Here is a 23,994-nt window from a genome sequence, read left to right as displayed (position 1 = left end):
GGAAAAGGACAGTAAAGGTGAAGAATAACGCGTTATGAAGAGTGGAAGTGATGCCTTTGGTGCAGATGCACAACTAATTCACTGCCAAGGACGTCAACGGTTTTTCTTTGTTGTTTTTTTTTTTTTTTTGATTAATATAAAAGCATTCATTGGGGTACGAATCGCACTTTTCATTAAAATCAGCGTGTTTAGAGGTTTCTTCCGTGTAATTCCGCTATGGAATAGCTGTGACAGCAGGGCAGGACACCGGTGAGGAGTCCTAGCGCAGCGGGAAAGGGACGCTACCCGAGCCGAGGGGACGGTAGCGGCGGACGAGGACCCCGCGGGGGAGGCCGCAGCAGCGGAAGAGGAGCTTCAGGGAGGCTGTAGCTGTGGGAGGGAAAGCCCATGGAAGCCACAGCTGTGGAAGAGGAGCCCCCGCCGGCGGCCACAGCAGTCCGGGCCGTCCCGCCGCGGCAGGCTGGGCTGTGGGAGGCGGCGGGCGGGCAACGGCCGCGGAGGGGGCGGCGCGCCCCGCGCGTTCGGCTATTGCCGCGCTCGGGAGCTGTTTTGCCCCGCGGTGGCCGCTGTAGCGCCGCGTTGCCCCGGCGACCGGCTCGGCGGTGCTGCGGCGGCCCCGCCGCGGGGTCCGGCGCCCTGCGGGGCTGCCCCGGCCCGGCCCGGGTGCCGTGGCGCTCGCCCCCGCGCTGCCGGGGAGGGCGCCTGAGGGGCTGCGCCGCGGGAGCGGGACGGGGGCGGGGAGCGTCACTGCACCACAGCGACCGTCCCTCCTCCCGGGGTGGGAGGGCAGAGGCGGCTCCCGGGCACGGCGGCGGGGGGCCGCTCAGCTCCGCGCCCTGCCCCGCCGGTGAGGAGCAGGCTCCGCAGCCCGGGCGCTGCGCGGAGAGGTTCCGCCGTTATCCCTCCCCGCGCCCCCCCCCCCGCGGACGGGGGCGGCCCGCGAAGAGGGGAAACTTGGCTCGAAACTGCCCCCCGCCGAGGTACCAGCGGCTGCACCGCGCTGCCGGCGCCGGGGTCCGCCGGCCGCGCTCCCCGCCCGCCCGGGCCAGGCGGAGAAAGTTTCCCGGCAGGAGGCCCGGCGGGGGCGAGCGGCGGCGGGCGGCCGCTGCCGCAGTGTGTGCGCTGAGGCGAGGCTGCTGGCGGCGGCGGCGGCCTCCCGGCGGCAGGAGGCAGGCGGCAGGCGCGGCTGGCGCGCCGGGAGGGGGTGTTGCGCGGTGCCGGTCCTGCCTCCTTCAGTGCGATGTGAGACGCGGGGAGAGCATCGGTTGCCAAAGGCTTGAGTTGTTACATGCATCCAATAATCTTCTTCTCCAAAATGGATTTTAGTCAGAGCAACTTATTTGGATACATAGAAGACCTGCAGGAACTAACTATTATAGAGAGGCCAGTGCGCAGGAGCCTGAAGGTATATGCTGGAAAATAGAACGATGCTCGAACATCCATTTGAAACCGTGTCTGTTTTATTTATGCACAGCTAACTGAATAGGCAGTTCCTTTTTTACAGCACCAGGATGCTAAAAATTGTTTTCAGTCATTTTGGAATAAACAGTCTCGAATTCTGTATAGCAGGGACTTGATATTTTCAGGATAAGAATATTAAGCTGGAAAAAAACAGACTAACTTAGGTCTTTAGATTAATTTGTATGTGACTTGTTTATACTTTTAAGTGATTAATAGTGATAGTGTCTGACATGGAACTGTACTTCTGTTACACTCATCTTTTCCTGGTGAAAGATTTATTTGATTGAATTTGAAATGTTGGCTAGAGATTTCAAGGATTAAATTCAAATTACTTGTGGAACTATCCCTGGATATGTGGGGAGGAAGGGGTTGTTTTAAGAAGATTAAAATGATGAAATAGTAAGGCATTGTAAACTCATAATCTCTATTTCACACTTGACAGACACCAGAAGAAATAGAAAGATTGACAGTTGATGAAGAACTCAGTGATATTGAAAGGGCTGTTTATCTACTCAGGTATTTCCTAAAATATTACTGTGAAACATTGCTGACCATCATGCTTACATACAGCTTTTTTAGTGCTTCACTCTTCACTCCTTTTATTTTCTGTCTTTAAGTAGTAGTTTTTTTACTTTCTGCTACATTATACATATAGGCAAGATAAAAATAGGTACTGTAATTTTTTAATAGGATGCCTGCGTACATGTATAAACATTTCTTTTCTGAGTTCCTAATATGGCCCTCACCAACGCTGGGTTGTACTTAAATCTTCTTTTCCCCTGCAGTTGATTTTGCAAGATTCCCCAAGTGTTAACATTAATAACACCAATCATTCAGTAACCTCATATTCACTCCAAGGCATGAGCAGTTACCACAGACTGATAACAGAGCTGTTTGAGCATACTGTGCATGTCTGGGTTTTCAGAAGAGAAAACTTGAGAGATTAGTTTTATAGTCCTTAGGAAATACTGTAGAAGATACTATATTAATACTTCCCTGTGATCTGGTTTTTCATTTTACTTTCTTGTTCTTTAAAGTACTTGCAGCTACTTGAATAACTTAAATTTTGATAGTTCAAAATACAGATCTTTCAAATGTTGTGTAAGTCATCTTTGAGAGTATAAATGTTCTGAAGGATTTTGATTTCAGTATGCATTTTTAAACAATACCTAGTAATTGGAGAACCAGCTGCAGCTCCCTCTCAGTTTGCTTATTCTGCTAATTTAAGTGCTCTTCTAGTCTATGCCTGTCCTCAATGTTTAGAGTACATATTCTCAGTGCCTTAATTTTCTCTTTTTGGGGTGCATGGCATTATTTTTGGGTAAGCATTTTTGTCCACTGATACTACTTTTGATACTGAATTTTGTTTATGTTTTTTTTAATGTCGAACTTTGTTAAATAGTGGATTTTAAAACTTGCTTTGCTAATAGTGCCTGTGATCAAAAGCAGTCTGTTGACTCTAGGGAAATTCACAAGAAACAGTTTGCATGTGGTGCATATCATTCCAAAGGATGCATATAAATTTTGGTTTTTACCTCACAGCAATCAGCACAGTTGACTTTTTTTTTTTTTCTTTCCCTGTGTGGCAGCAAATTTCTTTGCTCTTTTCCCAATTAAAGATCATGCTTCCAGCAGTATGTCTTTACTGGATCATTGCCTCGTTAAAGGGTAAAAGGTTCCACTTCATATCTTTCATCTTACTAATTGCTTTTCAACCTGGCCTTGAACTTCTCCTGACATCTTCATCTGCTTTCTCTCTACTTGACAGCTGTTCTGGGGACATACTATTGTTTTCCTTGTGATGAAGTTTTCATTTTTGCCTCTGCATTGTCCTCATTGCTGAAAGGTAGCTTCATCTCTGCTTGATAAGCTTTTAGTAAGGCAATCACTTGCTGTGATTGTCCAGGTATGTTAATACAATAATCCACTGGAAGCTTTTGCTGTTGAATAGTATATTGCCGTCCCTGTACTGAGTGGAGTATAAGCAAACAAAGTTGAAAAGCTGCCTGTAACACAGGTAGTATCCTTTATATAATGTAAAAAGGTATGAATTTTTGGCTTGTCTAGCATTTTTAAATCTATTGCAATACAATACCCCTGCCTGTTCCTGTTTGACAATAATGTCAGTCTGGTTTTCTCATGCCTCAGTTTCTCACAGGGCTGCATTATTTGCTGTCCTTCAGGTTGTCCCTTATGTGGGACTCTCCTTGATGTTATCCAAAAAGACACTGCCTTTTCTGAAAGCCTCACTATAAAAATTGCTTTGGTGAGATTGAAATGAATTGTTAATGATGTCTGTGTTGTGCTCCATTTGAAAAGGATGATGCTATCTCCATATACATTAAAAAATATGCAAGAACAATAATAGAGAGCGTATTTCTTACCTTTAATATCTACAAATATTATCAAAATACTTAGTGTTGTGTCGCATTGTCTTTTATATTGTCACTTATATATGTAACGCTAATCATGAAGTTGGAGGTTTTTAATTTAGTAAGGAGGGTATCTTTAGTGTTGCTTGTGTAGTACAATGGAGCTGACTAATATTGAGTGAAACCTTTGTATGATACAGCAAAGCTAATGTTTAGTAATTATTTTCTGTGAAAGTCCAAAAAGAGTCCTTGCAATTTAATGGCTTTCATTCAGAACAAAAAAGCCCAACTGCTTTCTTTTCGCATTCTCCTTTCCCTCCAAAACCTGCCCCGACTTCTCCTCCCCACCCTTGAACTTGGATACTCTGCTCTGCTTATATGCAGAGTTGTTGTATGTTTAGCAGATTCTTGCTTTTTCTAGATTTCTGCTTCTGAGGTGTTTTACTATTGTAGTCTGAAAGCAAGGTACATTGACATCCCAGTTGGAGAGAGTAGTACAGCCTTTTACTGTCTGAGGTTTTTGGTGCCTGAATAATGTATTTTGTTTCCTTTGGTGGTGGTTTTTTTTTTTTTTTCCCCTCCTGTGACTGCTTCTTGCTATACTGTGTATATGAGGAGGTATTAATTTCCCAACTCTCATCAGTTTCATCAGTTCATTCTCCTTTTTTCATCTCTTGTATTACTTCTCATTTGCCAGTAATACTATGGAGTTTCTGGCATGCTCTTGTACTTCTTGATATTGTAAAGTTATTTGTTTTGCTCATCTAGCATGTATTCATATCCATCTAATGATTATTTTGTATTTCTGCAATGTCTTGTCTGTCTATATTTAGCCATGATGTATTGTCATAGATTTTGTAAATTTCTGTTCATTGGCTTCTTGTAAGTATGTCATAAATATATGTCCACAAATGCTCTTAGCACATGGTGAGCACATTGACACGTTAATCATGTTTGAAACCTCATTTTCATAGGAATGTGGCTTAATTTTAATTGGTTTCTATTGTTACCTATCATAGTTTGGTTTTACATTCTAAAGTGCTAACTGTAATTTTGATAATCCTAACGAGTGTTTATATATATATTTAATTATTATGTTTAGGGGATGACTTTGCTTTCAGTCTCCCCTTTTCTGCCTGTACTGTTCTTCAGATAACTATATAATGATGTAGATTGACAAGATGATCTAGCTAAAGCTGATCATTTTTAGTCAGATTAGTTTTTGGCTAAATCAGCTTCTTGACTTGGCTCATCGTGTGGATACAGAAACAGTTGTGCAAGCAAAAAGAAAGAACTTGGTAGATTTCCTGGTGGCCAGTGTCACTTTAATATGACATAAGCATGGTTGAACTTCAGCTTTAGATCATTGTTGCCCAGAGTACTCAGTTTTAATTAGGTAACACTCTGCAATTAGACTGAGCAAGTTCTAATTTAATAAGAATGTTGTAGCAAATTGGACTGTCATTATTTGTAATCTCAATTAACCTTGATTCTGGTTGAGGGACTGGACTTCCTTAGACCATATTGTCAGGGATGTTTATGAACTTGCCATGGAAATCAAATGGGTTTAGGTGCCTAAAGAGGGAGAGGCATCTGAGTGTCTAGTATCTATGTTTTAGAACATCAGCCTGAGTGCTTGGGGGTTTCTGGAGGGTCTAACTGGAATCACTGAAGGGTTGTATTCTGACTGTATTTTGGATGTTGCTGGCCCAACAGAAGAACAAGGAGAGCCAAATAGCTATGTGCATCTCAACCATGTTGGTGTCAAGATTGATGGCTTATCATAAAACCATCAGCAGATTAAGACAACCCGCCAGGCTTTGCACCAAAGTGACTGAATTGTTTGCATTCCGCTTCAGGGCGTTGTGACCTCTAGCAGGACAGTGGCAATAAGCAGCTCAGGGACAGTAATTTTTATTCCTGCTATGAACTTTTGCCTGTAGTCTTAGTTTCATGTTTGCTGATGTTCAATTGAGGTTATTACTTATTTTTATTTGTCTTACTGTAGCTTACCCTTTTATGGCATGCAGCCAGTAGCAAAATACTTATTCTTTGCCTGATGTGAATCTGGTTTGGATACAAGGATGCTTACTGGCATGCACGCTGTAGCATGGTTTGTTTTCTGAGGACTCTTCTGATAGATTTCCCATGGGATTTTACATTGTTGTGTGTACTGTATTATTTTGTATTCAGGTACTTTTTGTTTATTTGTGCCTGCTTAGTGTTAAAGCTTCCAGGCCTTGACATTTCTGTCATACTCAAAATAACAGGATAATAATGAGTTATCAAGGTGGAGGATTGGATTATTCACCCTTTTGGGAACATACTGTACTTTGGTTTTGGAGTGATCCTATCTCTCATTTTAGAAAACAACGCAATCCCCCTCCATAACATTTAGCACACTTTTTAAAGACACAATAGAAACTTTATCTAGATTGGAAAGAATTCAATGCCGATTAAACTTAGCATGTCTCTAAAAAAAAAAAAAACCAAAACCAAAAAGGCGTACTTTATTGTAGCCATCTTTGTTTAGCTAGAGTATTCTCAAATTCTGAACAGCTTTTTATACTTTTTATTTGGCTTCTAGTTTTTAGTCTTCTTCATGCTAGTTTTGGAGATTTTCTTTTCTCTGTAGGTGCAGGCAACTCACCCTTGAATTTAAATGAAAGCTTTCATTTAAATGTAACTTTAGGAACTGATTTTCTAATATAAACATTTTGTCAATTTTTTGTGTTACATAATCATGAGAACTGTCTTCTCTATTCCAGTTACACAGCTTCTGAATTTATGGTCATGATACATACATAGTATACTGAAAGATCCAGCTGTCACGCTAAGCACATTGGAAAGTAATTCTTCCAACTACACTGGCAAGCTGTAAATACTAATGTAAAAAGTATTTCTTCAGTCTATTTTTTTTTCTCCTTTTATTTTGTAAACTACAAATTAAATTTATAAAAGTTTCATTCCTGATTCACTTAGCTGGATGGATGAATTAGTTGCTTGACCTTGACTCTGTTATGCAAATAAATTAATGTATATGAAATTGATTCTTTCACCTTAAAGTGAAAGGTGTACCTGTAGTCTTCTGAAATGATGCTAAGTCACATAGTTTTTATTAAAATTTAGATTTGTGCAAATACTTCTGTTGATCATATTTGCTCAGTTAAAACTACAGCTGAGGAACCAGCTGTAAATATACAGAGCAGAGATAATACAGTGCTCTGAGAAACCTCAAAAAAGAAAAAAAAAAAAAAGAGGAGGAGGAGGGAGAAAAGTCTTCATTTCAGTTTTCTTACTCAGGCCACAGTCGGTTCAGGAAGATGACGGCAGTGCCAGTCCTCTCCCCATGCTAGCGTTTGCACTACGTTTGCCCTTGTGCCTGCACAGCACATTGGGGAATTTTTCTGAGGCAAACCATGAAAATAATGGTTAATTTTAAAACAGATCAACTGTGTGATCCAGGACTTTGTGCACCTGAAAAAAACCCTGTGCCAACACAAAAGAATTGGGTAGCAGCATGGGAACAGTGCTTGGGAGTGGGTGCAATAGCTTTGAGACTTAGTGCTACATTTGGCTGGCTTATGGTTTTCCCAAAGCTAAGGTTTCCTGGTGTATAGTTTCACAGTCAAGTTAAGCTGAATGAAGCTCTTCCTATATCAGAAAGAGTAGCTCTTCTCTCCTTTCCTTACGTGACTGCATGTTAATGATAAATTTTGTGTGCCAGCACTGATGCTATTGCAGCCATGCAGTCTTGGTCAGATAACGGAACTGATGCCAATTCTAACAAATTTTTCACGTACTTGCTTCCAACAAAATGTGCAACTGCATGAGTGCTCATGCTACTGTAAGCAGGAGCATGAACAGAGAAGGAGTTATAGCTGGTATATCACTCTCCCATCAAGAGCAGAACAGGTTTAGTTCAGGTTACACTAATCTTGAATCTACACTTTGAATCTGTGAAGTCAAGTACTGGTTGAAACGATTAGAGAGTATAAAGTATCAGCTGTACTGTATTTAATGAGCCTTTTGACATTAAATGGACTTCTAGAAGTCTACATGAGAACTGTGATGTGTGAGATCAGTGGTAGCTCTTCCTTATGCATTGTCAGATTCTCTGGAGATGTCAATTTATGTTTCAGAGCATCTTTGTGCATGACACAATAAGGAGAAACTAGGTAGCTGTATGGATGCCTTTTCTAATAGTAAACACAATTGAAAGAACTGCAGGTTTTCTTAACTTCTAGAAATTGTTCTGTTGCCCCGGGAAAACCTTATCATGCTCTCCTGGGAAAGATCTGCATAGGAATATCCAGCTAAATATTTACAATGTTTCTTTCTACATGACAGATCCCATACAGGAATAGCATGCTGCCCAGCAGGAGACTTGAGTTTGTTTTGTTTTTTAGATGAGCACTGGCATTTAATAAATAACTTTAAGAGCTGCACGGTTCATTTTGAGATGGCACATAATTAATGCGTAAGTATAATAGTTCTCCTTTATATCACCTTCCTTAGAAAGCTCCAAGTGTTTATAACAACATTTTGTACTTCTAAGGAGCTTTTATCCTTGTGATTGTTCAATACTACTAACTTATGTTTGTATCCTTTGCCTGATTTGGCAAGAGGTAATAGTATTGTACTAGTTTATGTCAGGACCTGGAGATGCATCCAGTGGAAACTGCATGAGGATGTAGATGGGAAAATACAATGTTTTGTATTAGAATATATCAAAGGTACAAACTCTTCAAAGAGTAGGTCAAGCTGTCCATTTATGGCAAGTCTGAGAACACTTTCACATGATGGGTGCCCTGTAATATAATGACTGTTATATGCTAGTGACTGAAACAAGTACCTAGCGGATTTTCTTGCAAACTCCTTCTGATGTTTTGAGGACTACTTTGTTGTAGGCATAGGGAGCCCTTCATATGTCATGGCGTGATGCTTCCATGGCCCTGCACTCTGCTCTACTTCATTTGTCGCTGACAGAGAGAAGCAGCAGCAGTTAGTACTGGCCCAGCTGCTCTTCCCCTAAAAGCAGTAGCAGACATTTCAGTTTTGTGAGTATCAGGATAGTAGCATGCACCATTACCTGTCCCAAAAATCCGAGTACTTTGAGGCTTTTCAGAACCGTGATTCTTATTGCTGATACCCCACATATTTTTTACATTCAGAGCTCTTTTAGAATCTCCACAAGGCGAGGCAGATAACACTCCATTATGTATTGGTTCACATTGCTGCAGTTTGTAAACTTTGTGTGAAGGTAAATTGTTTTACTGAGGTGAAATTCTGATTATAATTTAAGGACTTCAGGAACTAGGACTTCAGGAACTAGGACTGCAGGCTTGGGCCTGTGTCTGTGCCTCAGCTGATATGCTATGACAGGAATAATTTGGAATGAGTCAAGAAATAACTTCATTGAGATTTAAAATTAATCCTGTTCTCTAGGGTGTACTTGCAGAAGTGTTTTATTTAGCTATTTTTAGAGTTAACTTTAGTAATATTAATGTTTTTGTCTTTGTTCCACCAGCTGGTAGTCTGAATGCCAATACTGTGGTAATGTTACACTGGATCTTTGTCAAGCCTTAGAGCCCAAAGCTTTATGTCGCAGGAAAGAAACCAGGGTTGTTTCATCACTTAAACAGAAATTTTTACACTGGGAAAACAGAATGGGAATGTAGACAGTTCTTGAGACTAAACAGTTCAAGGAGGTCTCCATTATTCATTGAGAAGTTCTCCTACTTTGGTAGGGGTATCTTATTTAATCTTTCAGGGGCAGATTTTTGTGTAAGAAAAGTTCTCTTTAGGTCTTGAAGACAAACTGAAAAGGAAATTGGAAGTGATTTCAATAGCGGGGGTTTCTACAGACATAGTCTGGCAAAACCTGCTAAAGAACCAACTGTTTAAATTATACACAGTTATAGGACTCTGTGCCTGAAAAAGAAGGTCGCTTCAGATTCCAAAACTAATGCCACAAGTGGCATCTTTAGCCACGGACAGAGTTATGCCCTCAGGGAAAGATTTTTAAAGATAGGCTAGTGATGCAAAAGTAGCAAGAATCTTTTCATTTGAACATGATAGTGATGTAACTGAGTTGTTCTTGAAAGTCACACTTTGAGAATTAATGTCACTGGCATTCTTACATCTCGATTCCCCCTTCCTCCCCCCCTGCCCCCCGATGTATAATTACCTTCCTAGATCAGGTTGTGTATGGGTCTTTCCAGTCTGAACAATAACAGTATTCTTTGCAGGCTTTGAAAATAAGGCTTCTCTAACTCTTACACCTCAGTCTGTTAAAACTAGTTTTACATGGCTATCACATTCACTGCAGTTCTTGAAATCACTCTTCTCTCCACAAATAACCTTGCTGGTCTCATGGAGACACTTTTTGACAAGATGGAGTCTTTCCCATTGAATGTTAATTCCCTATAGCCTATCAGATGAATACCCCTGTCTACAGAAGAAAAATGTCTTTCTGCTTTATGAGTCATAATAAAACAGAATGAGAAAAGAGACAAAGAACTACTTGGAAACTTCTGCTAGATCTCTTAGACACATTTGTCTGAGGCATGCTTTATTGCCTCTGGCTGATACTTTTATACAAGCAGGAAAATGTAACAGATATTTCATATTCTTTTTGTTATTTGAATGGACTCCTGATGATGCAGTTATTCTTATTTGAATTCTTCCTTTTAGCTTCTTTTGCATTCAGATAAATGTTTCTGCATGTTTCTTTTTGCTAAGCTTTACCCTACGAGGGGTTAATGTTAAGGAATAAAAATATCAGGCTCTGGATATATTCCTCTGTATCTTGGTAGTGGTTGTTTCAGGATCAGTTTTCTTTATTCCATGTTGTGTGGCTGTGGAATGAATGAGAATGTGCACAACTCTCATGTGCAGATTAGCTGAGTCACTCCTTGTCAGTCCTATCAATTCACAGCAGGACTGAGGGGAATTGCTATGCTTTCTTGAACTTGTTTCCAACAATAGTTAACATCTTGCCCATCTACCCCTTACATATTAATGGATTTTAGATACCTACACCTTTCCTAACAGACTCTACGGATAGACAATACTTCTTAGTCATTGTATAATTCCAAAATTACACACTCTTAGTTTACAGAAACATGCTACAGTGTGATTTTAGTCCCAGTGTTTCTCTAATTCCTACTTTCCTGTTGTTCCACTGTTCCTAAATTTACTATAGCATAAGAAAGTCAGATTCAGACTGTGTGTAAGCAGGGAGAGATGAACTGACATGAATGGAATTGCATCATTGTAAGTGTGTATGAATCCAAGCTGGGTATAATAACTAGGGGTCTTGTTTTATTGACTTTATCTACTTAGAGTAGCCAGGAAGGTATTTGTAGGTCTTCTGACATTTTTTTAAAATTTATGTGTTATGTAAGATTATATAAATAAAGGTGACCAGCATCACTAAGTCAAAATAATGTATAATGATGAAGAAAGACTGAAGCCTCAAAGAGCATAGTCTTACATTCTTTCTAGTGCGGGGGGAAAAAAGTAATTTATTCATTCTTGTTCTTATCTATTTTTCAATGATCATCCAGTTTAAGAGAATTCTGACTTTGCAAGTAGATCAGTACAGACATTTTTTTCCTAAAGCATTTTCCTCATAGGTTTTTAAACATAAATCTTCCACTTGATTGTGAAAAAAAAGTAAGAATTTTTTTTTTCTTTCCCCAGTGTATCTTAAATTGGAATGATATAATTCCTTTTTATTTTTTTAAAATGACAATGCACTGTAACTTTGAATAAAATTGCAAAAGTTGCCACAGTTTTCTGTGGCAGTCCAGGAGCATGAGGAAGGGTATAAGCAGAAAGTCTTGTAGCCTCTGTTTTTTTGCTAATGAGAATAGCTTTATGTACAAATTGTCAATTATGTGACTGGTTTTTTTGCTTATGAGAATAGCTTTGTGTACAAATTGTCAGTTATTCCCCTAGTAAAAGCTTTGAGTCCACATTTCTTGAAGTAAAACCAGTGAATTAATTAGGGTAGGTATCAGTTAGCTTTTCCCCCCCGATGACTATTGTTGAACAACAAAGAACAACACTAAACACTGGAGCCATCAGTTTATGCTAAGATAAATAGAAGTTGTTCAAAGCTGCCTGTGTAACTCCAACACATTTGTCTTTACCAGTTGGAGAAAAACAGGAAAGTTGGATTCAAGCTGGGTGGAAGCATTGATAACTGATATAAACAGAGCTGCACAGTAGGAGAAGCGTTGTTGCACTCAGTAATACCAATACAGTTTGCTTGCAAGGGGTTATGTCTGCAAAATGTGATGATTTACTGTTTGCCTGTGCTGCCTGAGAAGTGCAGCTGGCCAGCTTGTGGTCTGACTTTCCAAAGTAGTATAGACTTTCTTTTTTGTTTGTTTGTTTGTTTGTTTGTTTGTTTTCCCTCCTTTCTTTTTTTCTTCCCCCACCCCTCCCAGTGAAATTGCTTGGTAACTTCTGTTACCAAGAGTATATTGAGAAGGCTAGACTAGGGACAGTAAGGAAATGCTTTAAAAATGCTAACTATGTTTTTGTTGCAAATATGAATTGATTGTATTGTCTCTGACAGAATAAATGTATGTAAAAGAGAAATGTGAAGGGCATCTCCTTTAATATACACATTTACATGGTAATAGTACTTACATTGTTGTGCAGGCCTGGAGATAAAAATGCTGGCTTTAAAGGGAGAAACAGAAAAGATGCCATTTTCACTGCTGAAATTGTAACTGAGCTTTTTGAGGAGGAGGATTTATGTCCATATTAAATAGCAAAACATGAGTCACTGCTTCATTGCTGCTTGCACCAAAATTCTTCTCTTATAAACAGTTAATCTCCTTTATGTAATTTCATTTAAAAGCTCAGGATTAGTATACCTATTTCTCTGCCACTTTGGGAGCTAGAACTTATTTAGGGTATAGTCTTCAGGGCAAGATTTATTTTTGTTTTTGCTTTTTACAACTGCATCAAGTGCTAACCACTAAATCAATGGAGAAAAGAATGATGACTACTTAAAATTAACCGCCTTCTTTAGTACAGGTTTTAGCACATGAGTATGTCTATTTCCTCTTATTCTTATCACCATGTAAGGCCAACTGTAGGTGCATTTTGACAGTTACTTGTAACTTCTTTTGAACATTGCGTGCCTGTTGTATTACACACAAAGAAAATACTTGCACCATGAGTGTGTAATAAATGATTAGGTACATACTGGTATGGAAAAATCAACTCTTAAGGGCAGATAAATACACTTATGCTTTGATCACTTAAACTGTCCCACCTGTTTGAAAGTGGTGTGTTAGAGAGTAGATAGATCAATAAAATTAATATCCAGATCTTTGTATCTTACTTATTTATTGCCAATTCTGAAGGCTTTGAGTACTTTCTTTTCCAGTGCCTCATCTTACTTCCTGATTAAGTGAAGAGGATGTTTTTTTTTTTTAAATTAATAATTGCAAAGTGGCAGCTTTTGGTTCTATTGTGTATAATGCCCCACATCTATAAGACCCGTGAACTGAAGAAGAATCTAAGTAGATTTTAGTACTTGTTAGGTCATTTGAGATGTTCATGACTCACTTTACCTGCTTTTTGGTGAAGGATGCCAGAACTAGGTATTTTTTTTATTCTGTTGCTCTCCCTTTTTGAGTCTTAACATGCAGAAGTCTGTTTTTATTTTTTCCCAAATGCTATTCCTTCCCTTGTAAGTGCATACATCTTATTTTCCCTTTCTTTGCCATCATCCCTATGACAGAGGGTTTGCCTTAAGCTCGTTATCTTCAGGACACTACACACTGAATACCAGTGGAGATGGTTTATGTGACATCTGTAAAGACTATGTTGGCCCTGTGATACTTGTAAAAAAAAGTCTGGAGTTCTCGATGCACTGAAATAACATTGATATTCTAAGCACTGTATGCTGTTTTTAAGGTAAATTCTACCTGTAGATATCCATTTGCATGGATGCCATATCAGATACCTAATAAAAGTATTATTCATGCAAATTGTGTTAATATTGCACAATGAGTTTAGACTAAAAATTTACTGTCTCACACTTTTTAGTGGTCAGTTAATTTTGTTCATTTTCAGTAACAAACAAACTGGGGTGGGGAAGCCATGTGCAAACGGTATTGTATCAATAGTTGCCTTTTACTGTAATTTTTCTTTTTCCATGTTACTTTTGCTTGATACTAACATAGTAAATAGATAAGCCAGATATTCTGGTGGTTAACACCAGTATGCTGTGAAGGATCTATGCAGTTGAGCATATTTGACACGCATTCGAAGGAAAGAGATACTCTCTTCTTCCAGAGATGATTCTGAACTAATTTTAGTAAATGTGGGTGGAATTACTGGTAAATGCTTTATTTATTCTTTCCATTGCAGAATGTCAAACTCTTTTTGGGATAATTGTACCGTTAGAAATAATTCAAAATATGAGTATGTGAGGAAAAAATAGTCTTAACAAAAGGCTGTTTAAGATCATTGTAGTGATTTTTGAAGGTAGGGAACGTTATTGGGATTATAATTACCTAAACCTAGTTGGGTAGGCAGGAGGATTCTGATGGTGTGCTCATAATGATTTTAACAGGAATGTAAATACAGATGAATTATCTGTATATATAATACTCATTTTTATCTACTGTTTGAAATTATTCTGCCAGAGAACTGGAAATTTGCAAGACTTGTGTCATCACTTCCATTCGTTTGTTATATTAATTGTATTATCCGGTTTGATTATCTGTCCACTCCAAGCTGTATGTCATCAATGGAACAAACCTCATATATTTCTGAGACATAGCTCTGACTCTTTCTTCATTTTAATTAAGTAGCTGAATTTCATCCTACTTTCCAAAGTGAACATGAATCAAGTAAAGCACTTTTTGTTTGACAGAATGTGAATCAGCAACAGCTTGGAATTGAAGTAATTTTTAGTTATTTGCATGTTTACCTCAGAAAGCTGCCTTTGATCTATGGTTGCTTCTGATGGGTGAGAGTGCAACACTAGAGTTAGCTGTTTGACATTGTATTGCTGATGCATGTAACTGCTTCAGTCTGAAGTAGATGTCCGATACTACTTGAAAATATTTGAATAATGAACAGCAGGCGAACAAGCAAGGCTTTCCACTTCTGAGCTGTCTAAAAGCTAGCTTATATGAGGAGTAAGTTCACAGTTTTGTGTTTGTTTTCTAATTATTTTTTTCTTTTGAGTCACCAGGCCCTTTGAGTATGACAACAATAATTTGGTAGAAATTTAGTGTTAACTGTTTGAAGTCCTCCTGAGGTCACAGTCAGATTTCCTTGGTTGGGAAAAAAGAACTGCTTCTACAGCTAAAGCTTCAAAAGAGTTTCTAAAATTTCAGATGTATTTTTCAGTGCTCAATTTTACTCCCATATTTTTCAAATTGAAACAAGAGCTCAGCTTATGTTATTATATATCATAGAATCATAGAATGGTTTGGGTTGGAAGGGACCTTAAAGATCATCTAGTTCCAACCCCCCTGCCATGGGCAGGGACACCTTCCACTAGACCAGGTTGCTCAAAGCCCCATCCAACCTGGCCTTGAACGCTTCCAGGGATGGAGCATCCACAGCTTCTCTGGACAACCTGTTCCAGTGCCTCACCACCCTCACAGTGAAGAACTTCCTCCTTACATCTAATCTAAATCTACCCTCTTTCAGTTTAAAGCCATTGCCCCTTGTCCTATCACTATGTGCCCTTATAAAAAGTCTGTCTCTGGCTTTCTTGTAGGCTCAACACGTATCCATCTACTTACAATATCTCTATAGATATATTTCTCTTGCGTATGAGGGAAAATGCTGTGAGCAATGGCTTCAAACCCTTGGATTCAATGTCTTTGCTCTTTTTTTATTTTTCTTTTCCTTGTGGTTTTTCATTCATTGTACTCATACACTGTACTTTCATTCATTCTGTACTCAGTGTTCTTTACAACATCTCTACTGGTCTTTTACATTTGCATTTTCTTTTGATCCAGTCTGTGTGATTTTGAAAATGGGTGGTCAACTTGTGTACAAAGTACATTATATTATATTATATACCATTTGTCTATGTTATAGTGGTTGATGAAGCAACTTAGATTTTGTTGTACTGGATCTTATAAGCCTATTCTAAAAAGTGTGAATTTTTTGGAAGATGGCTCAGAAGTCCTACTTGTACTTTTAAATCTTTAGAAGGCTATTGTTATTTCAGGTTTTTGCCATGGTCTTCAATATAAAACAAACTCTTGCTTATACAGAAAAGGCTTTTTTATGAAGCAATGCAGATAGAGACATATAGACCAGTAACAGGTGTGTTCCTAACCTTTGATATGCTTTTCCTAATGGTATGCAGTGGACTTCCTAATGGAATTAGTATAGCATAGTTAAGTTTTGAATAAATGATTGAAGAGTCTCATGACACAGGATGATGTGAAGGTAAGTGATATCTTCCATTAGACTAGTCAATGTATCTTGAAAAAATAGGCAATTTTTTTAGACCTGCAAGTCCATCTTCTAAAGGAGAGGTTGAAGTGTTGAAGTGCACAGATACTGCTTTCTGGATCAAGAACCTTTAAATATTTCTGAGAAGATTCTCATCAACTTCCACAAGTATTAGTTGGTGTTGCTGTGAAAAAAACAAAAAAACCCATGAATTGATACAAGATGGAATATGTTATGGTCAGGAAGGATGAGAATGCATGATAGAAAGAAACACAGGTAACTAATGAAGTGGGAGTTTTGGATCTATTGTGTATAATGCCCCACACGTATAAGACCCATGAGTTGAAGAAGACTGTAAGTAGAGTTTAGTAGTTCTTAGATCATTTGAAGTGTTCATCTCTTTGATGCCACAAATAGCTAACTCTGTAGATGAAATATACTGATGCAACAAATAAGACTGGGGAATGAAAAGAGATCCTGTGTCTAAATTAGACTTTAAGATAAATTTAGGTCAGCAGAAGTAATTTACCCTTCTAGAATTTGGTTAGCATCTGTGATTTTTCTTTTTCTCACTTTCTGTGTAGAAAAATTACAGGCCTTGTGCTTTTTCAGAAGACTTCTTATATCACATAATGCATGCTGTGAAATGACAAATCTTGTTGAAAATGAAAATTATAAATTGAGTCAGTGAATGAGGACTGGGTGGAGGGAAAAATAATATCAGCTACTAGCTTGTTATTGTTATATCACCTAGGAATTGGAAATGGCATTATCTTGATCTTGGAGTGAAAAGACTGGTTTTACTTTTCAAATTTAGACTCAAAATAAAAACCACCAAGATTAATTCTACCCAGAGACCATACAAAATGCAATATGTGTTATAAGTCATCTAAGGAAGAGGAAACACTTATCTTCTAGCAGATAGCAATGTTGATACTAGGGTGATATTTGAGAGGAAAAATGTGTTCCTTTGAGGCACTTTTTATATTTTTGAAACTTTTCTTTAAATTCAAGCAAGAAAAGCTTAATGTTTCCTCATAGCAATTAGTGTCTAAACTCACAGAAACTGATGATATTAGGAAGAATGAAGTTATTGTGTCATTATAGTACATTTGTTTTGGCTCAGGCACAGAAGGGAGTATTTGTATAAATTATAAATCCATTCTCTCTTTGACAGTTGTTCAGCAAGCAAACAGAAATAAGAAACTTCAGTTGACCAAACTGATCCTGGTAAACAAAGTTACTATGAATACAAAACTACTGTGCAGCTGAACCTGGGTTTTCCGTTCTTACTTGCACTAGGAGTTTCATGTGTAGTGGTGCGTGCTCAGATATGTACTAAGATCAGATTAATTTCTTCTTTTTTTAATATATAGATCATGTAGATTCTATTCAGATGTGCTGTAAAATGACCATGATCAAACATACCTGAAGTAGAAGATCGGGATGAAAAAGTAGTTTTGCAAATGAGATTTTAATAGAAAAGGGTTACAGTGTCAGTTGCAAAGAGATGTTCATACTGTGATATTATCAGGACTTCTGACTTCTTGAAAATAGATGTTAACCAGGTGTTACTTTTTCAGATTCATTTTATTCTATCTTATTTTCAGCAAAATTTTAGAAGCCTGAAAATAAAGTTTCTTCTCTTTATTTGCTCTGGCAACATAACAGAGGTAACAGAGGGAGGGAAGGGTTAAAGGACAAAGCTGGTTAATGCTTCTTTGGGCCCATCACAGTCTTGGACTTAGTGCAGTCTGGTTTATATCCCTATTCTAGAATCTTAGATATTATCACGAATTTTGTATATATGAAGGCTTACATACATAAATGTTATAGTGTATTAATACATACAGCAAAAGGCCATTGGCATCTAGGACAATTTAAATTAGTTTTGAGGTTGTTACATATGGTGCCTAGCTAACTGTGGTCTTCAGAAGGTGTTCTGACAGTGAAGAAAGTGCATCATACAACTTAGGAGACCCAATATTGTATTTTAATACATAAGATTGGTTATAATATATAAAATAGTTAATATGATGCATAAATCTGTAATTATGTATGTGTGTGTGTCTAAATGAGTAATGTTTTTTAAATTCTTGTACTAGCTTTTTTTGAGAAGGAAGCCTCTTCTTTTAGCAGTTACTGTACAATGCCAGAAATGTAAGCAGTTTGATACATTAGATATCTGGTTTTAAAAATGTATCCCAAATATCCTGTGTATCTTTGCAGTTTCAAATCCTAGGGAAAATTATCAGATAAAACTTCACTTTGATTCCAGATACTTTTATTTGTCATTTGCAACATAGTAGAGGATAATGTAGAAACAAGTTTGTACAGCACTTATGGTCTATAAAATCTCCCTTGTAATATATAGTTTCAAGACTGTGTTAATATTTTTGCAGCTCATGCTTCTCAGTCTTTGTTCAGCTGAGGCTCTTAAAGGAAGTTATTTTAATGAAATGACAGATCCTTCCATGGGACTGGGTCTGTTTATAATATACTTATTACAATATATGTCAAATAGATGTTCAGACACTCCTGTTAAATAATTTATGTTTACAGAAGTATACTTAAAATGTAAGCATACATAATGTAAATAAAAGGAAAATTACTGCTTTACACCACTGTTAAGAAAGGACTGTACTTTTACAGAAAATACCAGATTGTATTTTATCAAAGGAGTATTCTCCTTGAAATTAAATGAAAATTAGTGGTAAAATCTCTCAGCAATATTTGTGATTTCAAGACATTTTTCTACATTCTAGAATTTTTTCCCCTTTTTGTTACAAAACCCTGAAATTCTACAATCAAAGACAAAATTAAAAAATAACACTTGTAAAAGTGTTAGTCTTTACTTAGCAAGAGTAGTACATAGAAAGCAGTTTAATAAATTTTAAGTCAGTGTCTACCCATCTGCATAGGAAAGATTGCTATATAAAAATCTTCACAATAAAAGTAGAGAAGATTCTCTAAGGAAGTTGTATGTGCCAAGCCCTTTTATGTTATTGACAGAAATACTTATCTGGATTTCTAGTTTGTCTTGGCAACCAGTATATTGTACAGGAGAACAGAAATCCTGGAAGGACAATTGGTATTGAAACACTCTGAATAGGCTAAATCCGGTCAAGATACTGAGCTTTTATACAAATAGGAAATTAAGTTTAGGATTTACAAGTTGCAGTCACAGAATAGTTTAGGTGGTTGGGGACCTCTGGAGGTCATTTGGTCCAATGCCCTTTTCAAAGCAGGGCCAACTTCCAAGTCTAGTGTAATTTGGTGTTAGATCAGGTTGCTCAAGACGTAGTCCAGGTAAGTTTTGAATGTCTCCAAGGATCCCCCAACCTGCAGGCACCCTTTTTCAATGTTTGACAATGTTCTCTGTGAATTTCTTTTTCCTAATACCTAATTAGTTATTGAATACTTTATTCATTTTGTATCATGTTATTCTAATCCCTCACTCATTGAGTTGGTAAATTTTTACTTCTGTGTTCAACAAATGAAGATTTAGACCAACACAGAACATTTTGGAATCTTGCACTGAAAATAATGTCACTTATGGGGTGTTGAATTAACACTGTAATCCCCTGCAGCCATCCATCAAAACTTCTAGGTTTGTAAAATAAAGTTACACAAAGCATGGACTGCAGTGGTTGATTCAGCAGTGGCTATTTAGCAAATAACTTTTGCTGAACTGATACAGTTAGCCACAGTGGTAAAGTCGGTTCATAAACACAGTGCTTTAGTTAGAGCTTGGGTAAACATCGTACCTCAGTCTTCTTTACAATGCTGTATTCTGCTCCTGTCATCGTGCTTTGCAGGCTAGTGCAAATGAAGGAGAGAAAGAGATAAGTAAATCTATCTTCTCTTTTTCAGACTCCTTTGTGGTAATATTCTCTTGGGGAACATTCAGTGACTAATCTTCTTTCTTCATGCTGTAGAAGGAGCTGTAGTCCTTCATTCCCTTTCCCGATACAAGTGTTCCTAATTGAGTACCCAGGGACTTTTTAAACTTTTTTGTTCTTATTTTGCAGAATCTGTTTTTAAAAATGTTTTAAAAATTAAACTCGAATTTTTAAGCATCGATTTTAAGTAGTTGGTTATTTTAAATACAAGAAATCATATTGTCTGCCCTGACTTTGCTGAAAGTTTGCAAACCTGGAAACACTTACCCTGCATATAATCATAGAATCATAGTATAGTTGTGGTGGGAAGGGACCCCTGGAAATCATCTAGTCCACCTCCCTGCTCAAACCAGTGTCAGTTAGAGCAGTATGTTCAGGGTCTTGTCCTGAACTCAGGATTTTGAATCCTAAGGATGGAGGCTCTACCACCTGTCTGGGCAACTCATTCCAGTATTTGAGCACTCTGGAATAGAAGAACTTTTTTTTAAGGTTTAAGTGGAATTGCCTGTGTATTGAATTTGTCCCCATTGCCTCTTGTCCTGTCACTGGGCACCACTGGGAAGAATCTGCCTCTGTCTTCCCTACTGCCTCACGTCAGATTTTATACATACTGAATAAGGTCCCCAAGCCTTCTCTTCTCAAGACTAAAAATCCCTGTTGTCTAAGCTTCTGCTCAAATATTAGATGCTCTAATCCTTAATAATTTCAGTGACCCTTTGATGGACTCGCTGCTGTCTGTCTAGGAGTTTCTTGTGCTGAATAGAGAAGAATAGTTGCCTCCCTTGAGCTGCTGGTGATGCTTTTCCTAGTGCAGCCCAGGATGCTGTCAGCTGCCTTTGCCACAAGGACACATTGCTGGCGCCTGGTCAGCTTGGTGTCCACTGGGACCTCCAGGTCCTTTTCCTGCCAAGCTGCTTTGCAGTTGGCTGGCCCCCAGCCTGTACTGGTGCACAGGGTTATTCCTCCACAGCTGCAGGACTTGCATTTCCCACAGTTGAACTTCGTAAGATCCCTGTTGGTTTGTTTCACTAGTTTGTCGAGGCAGCACAGCTATCTGATCTGTCAACCCCTCCTCTTGGTTTTGTGTCATCTGCGTACTAGCTGAGGTTGCGCTCTGTCCCATCATTCAGGTCATTAATGAAAATGTTAAACCAGTATTGCCCCCAATGTAGACTCCTGAGGTAAACCACTCGTGGTTGGTTTCCAGCTGGCTGCCTTGCCACTGATCACAACCCTTTAAGCTTGATAGTTCAGCCAGTTTTCAGTCCGCATCACTTTCTATTTATCGAACTTGTACTTCATCATTTTATCTATGAGGATATTATGGGAGATGATGTCAAAAGCCTTGCTAAAATAAGTTTAAACAACTTCTACCATCCAAGCCAGTCATCTCGTTGTAGGAGGCTGTCAAGCTGGTTGGTCAGGCATGATTTCCCTTTCACAAATCCAGGCTGACTACTCCCAGTCACTTTTTTGTCCTTTGTATGTTTGTAAATGGTTTCTGGGAGGATTTGCTCCAGCCTCAAGGCAGTCCCAAATATAATGTAGACTTCATTTAATGAGGATAATAAAACCAAGGAAAACCAAATGCAGGGGCTAGAGGGAGAGGCTTAGTGCTACACATGTGCTTGAGAAGTACCAGCTCTGGTACCGCCGGCTGGCAGCAAGCAGCTGGTGTTGCAGAGGCAGTAAGTATTAGGACAGAAGTGTTCAGGCATGAGAGCTTCCCTCCTGGTTGAGGACTCCCAGCATTGTAAAGTCATTGGGATCTCCTGTAGCACGAGCTCAAAAGATGAGTCCTGAAGTTTTATATTTAAATTATATTATCTCTCTGGATTTTGCTAGCACAAAAGAGGTTGAGCTAAATTGCTTCTAAGTATAGGGCTCTGTTGAGTTCTATAGTTAGCACTATTAATAAAGGAATAGCACCTTGATTGCATCGAGCTTACTGTGACTCTGAAGAGAAGATTCAGCTTTTAATATATTTATTAGTACAAAAATGTCTAAATCTGAGCATTTAGCAATAATGCATTATAATCCTGAAGTCTTTAAGATTTAAAGAAAATCTATGGTGCAGTGCCTTTGGTAGAAATAGAAGAAAAATCTTCCACAGTTGGAAAATTACAGGCTGTGTAGGTGTTGAAATGCCTCCTGCTTCACATTCTTAATTGGCAGCAAGCCAGATACTAAGCATTTCTGGTTTAAAGGGAAACACTCCCCTTTTCTTTAAGTTTCTGATGGATAAAGGTTGCATTTTGGTTGCGTTTTTTAGCAGTTAGGATTTCTTCCATCTTGATACAAAATGAATAAAATTTTCAATTAAATAGCTTCTCCAAGTTACCTTGACCTTTTGCATTATTGCTGGATAATACAAAGGTACGCATCTTTTCCTTGCAAGTTGTATTGTAAGAAGTTGTGGGCCTTATCTTATCCATCCTGTGACCCTTTTCCACTTTGGGAGCTCTAGATTTCTCAGTTCTGCTTTAAAGCTTTGTTGGAATTAGTATGTCATACTTGGAGAAATCTGGTATAAACATGAAACGTTTTAATATTCATGGCTTCAAATTAGATAATAAAATGGTTTTGAATAATGCAAAAATATTGCAAGCTGTCAGTAAATTAAGGATTAATAACTGATCTAAGTCAATTTTCAGTAGTTGAGAGAATAATGTCCTTTCACTGAGTTTAGATGTTACTGGGAGATGTTTTTATTGAGAGAGCTCATGCATGTTTACCAAATAAGATTGCAGGGATGCTAATATTAAAATCAGTCTGAAAATCTGTACTGTCATCCATTCTTGCTGGTTTTGAATGGCATTAAGAAGGGCTTTGGTGTAGCTTTGCCCTGTTAAAACTTGTCAGCATTCTTGTGTTTACGGAGGGGTGTTTATGGTAACTAGCCAGAAAATTGCCTCCTAATACTTTTTAAGAAAATCACATCAGCTTAATTTTACATCAGTAGTAGTCTTAACAGAGTATTAAAAAACTACAAAAATACTGATACATTTTCTCAGTTGGAATACACACTGTATTTAAAAAAAATTAGTATTGGTTTAGTAATTTTCTGTATTCCTGAAGTAAGGTATATACCAAGAGAAGAAGATAACCCATATTAAAAAAATACAGGAAATGGTGATTGTTTTTGTCCTCTGTCAAGCCTCTTCTTCTTGGCCTTGAAATTATGTATCTTAAATTTGTCTTGTTTTTAGCCTGTTGAGTTTTTTTAATTAATATTTTTGTTATTACACTCTGATATTGTGAATTTCAGTGTATTTTTTTTACTTCTGTGTTGAGCTCCCTCCCCAGCTGTATTTCTGTTTGCTCTTTATTGTTGTAAATGTATAGACACAATAAAGGTAAAGTCTCCACTCTGAGAATGATTCCCAGGTTTTGCTCAGCAGGTCAGAATGTTGCAGCCCTGATGACAGCAATGTGTGATAACCTCAGTACAGTGTTCACAGCTTTCTGCTCACTTGTTACTCATCGTAGAATTTATGATACTCTTCTATTTGGGTTCTTATCTTTCTAATATTTAAGGTGTATGTGGTTGTCCTGGTTTCAGCTGGGATAGAGTTAATTTTCTTTCTAGTAGCTGGTACAGTGTTATGTCTTGGATTCAGTATGAGAAGAATGTTGATAACACACTGATGTTTTCAGTTGTTGCTAAGTGGTGTTTAGACTAAAAGTCAAGGATTTTTCAGCTTCTCATGCCCAGCCAGCAAGAAAGCTGGAGGGGCACAAGAAGTTGGCACAGGACACAGCCAGGGCAGCTGACCCAAACTGGCCAAAGGGGTATTCCATAC

General features: G+C 38.3%; 1 protein-coding gene across 8 annotated transcripts in view; it reads left to right on the top strand.

Moving 5' to 3' along the window:
- Positions 1–513: 513 nt before the first annotated feature.
- PPP4R4 (protein phosphatase 4 regulatory subunit 4) overlaps positions 514–23,994 on the top strand; it is a 73,717-nt gene continuing 50,236 nt past the window's right edge. For 2 of the 8 annotated variants that reach the window (XR_003927504.1, XM_030042277.1), the window contains exons 1-2: positions 684–1,405; positions 1,904–1,977. Coding sequence is in view for 5 of the 8 variants with exons in the window: in XM_030042277.1 (XP_029898137.1) it covers positions 1,289–1,405; positions 1,904–1,977 (191 nt within the window). In the remaining 3 variants the exon portion in view is untranslated. Of the gene's footprint in view, positions 1,406–1,903; positions 1,978–23,994 lie in introns of those variants that run through there. The other 6 variants (XM_030042286.1, XM_030042269.1, XM_030042329.1 and 3 more) reach the window with 5 other exon arrangements.

Source organism: Aquila chrysaetos, chromosome 2, assembly GCF_900496995.4.
Source record: "Aquila chrysaetos chrysaetos chromosome 2, bAquChr1.4, whole genome shotgun sequence".
Lineage (NCBI taxonomy): Eukaryota > Metazoa > Chordata > Aves > Accipitriformes > Accipitridae > Aquila > Aquila chrysaetos.
Note: the sequence above shows the minus strand (reverse complement) of the source record. Positions and strands in the feature narration are given on the sequence as shown.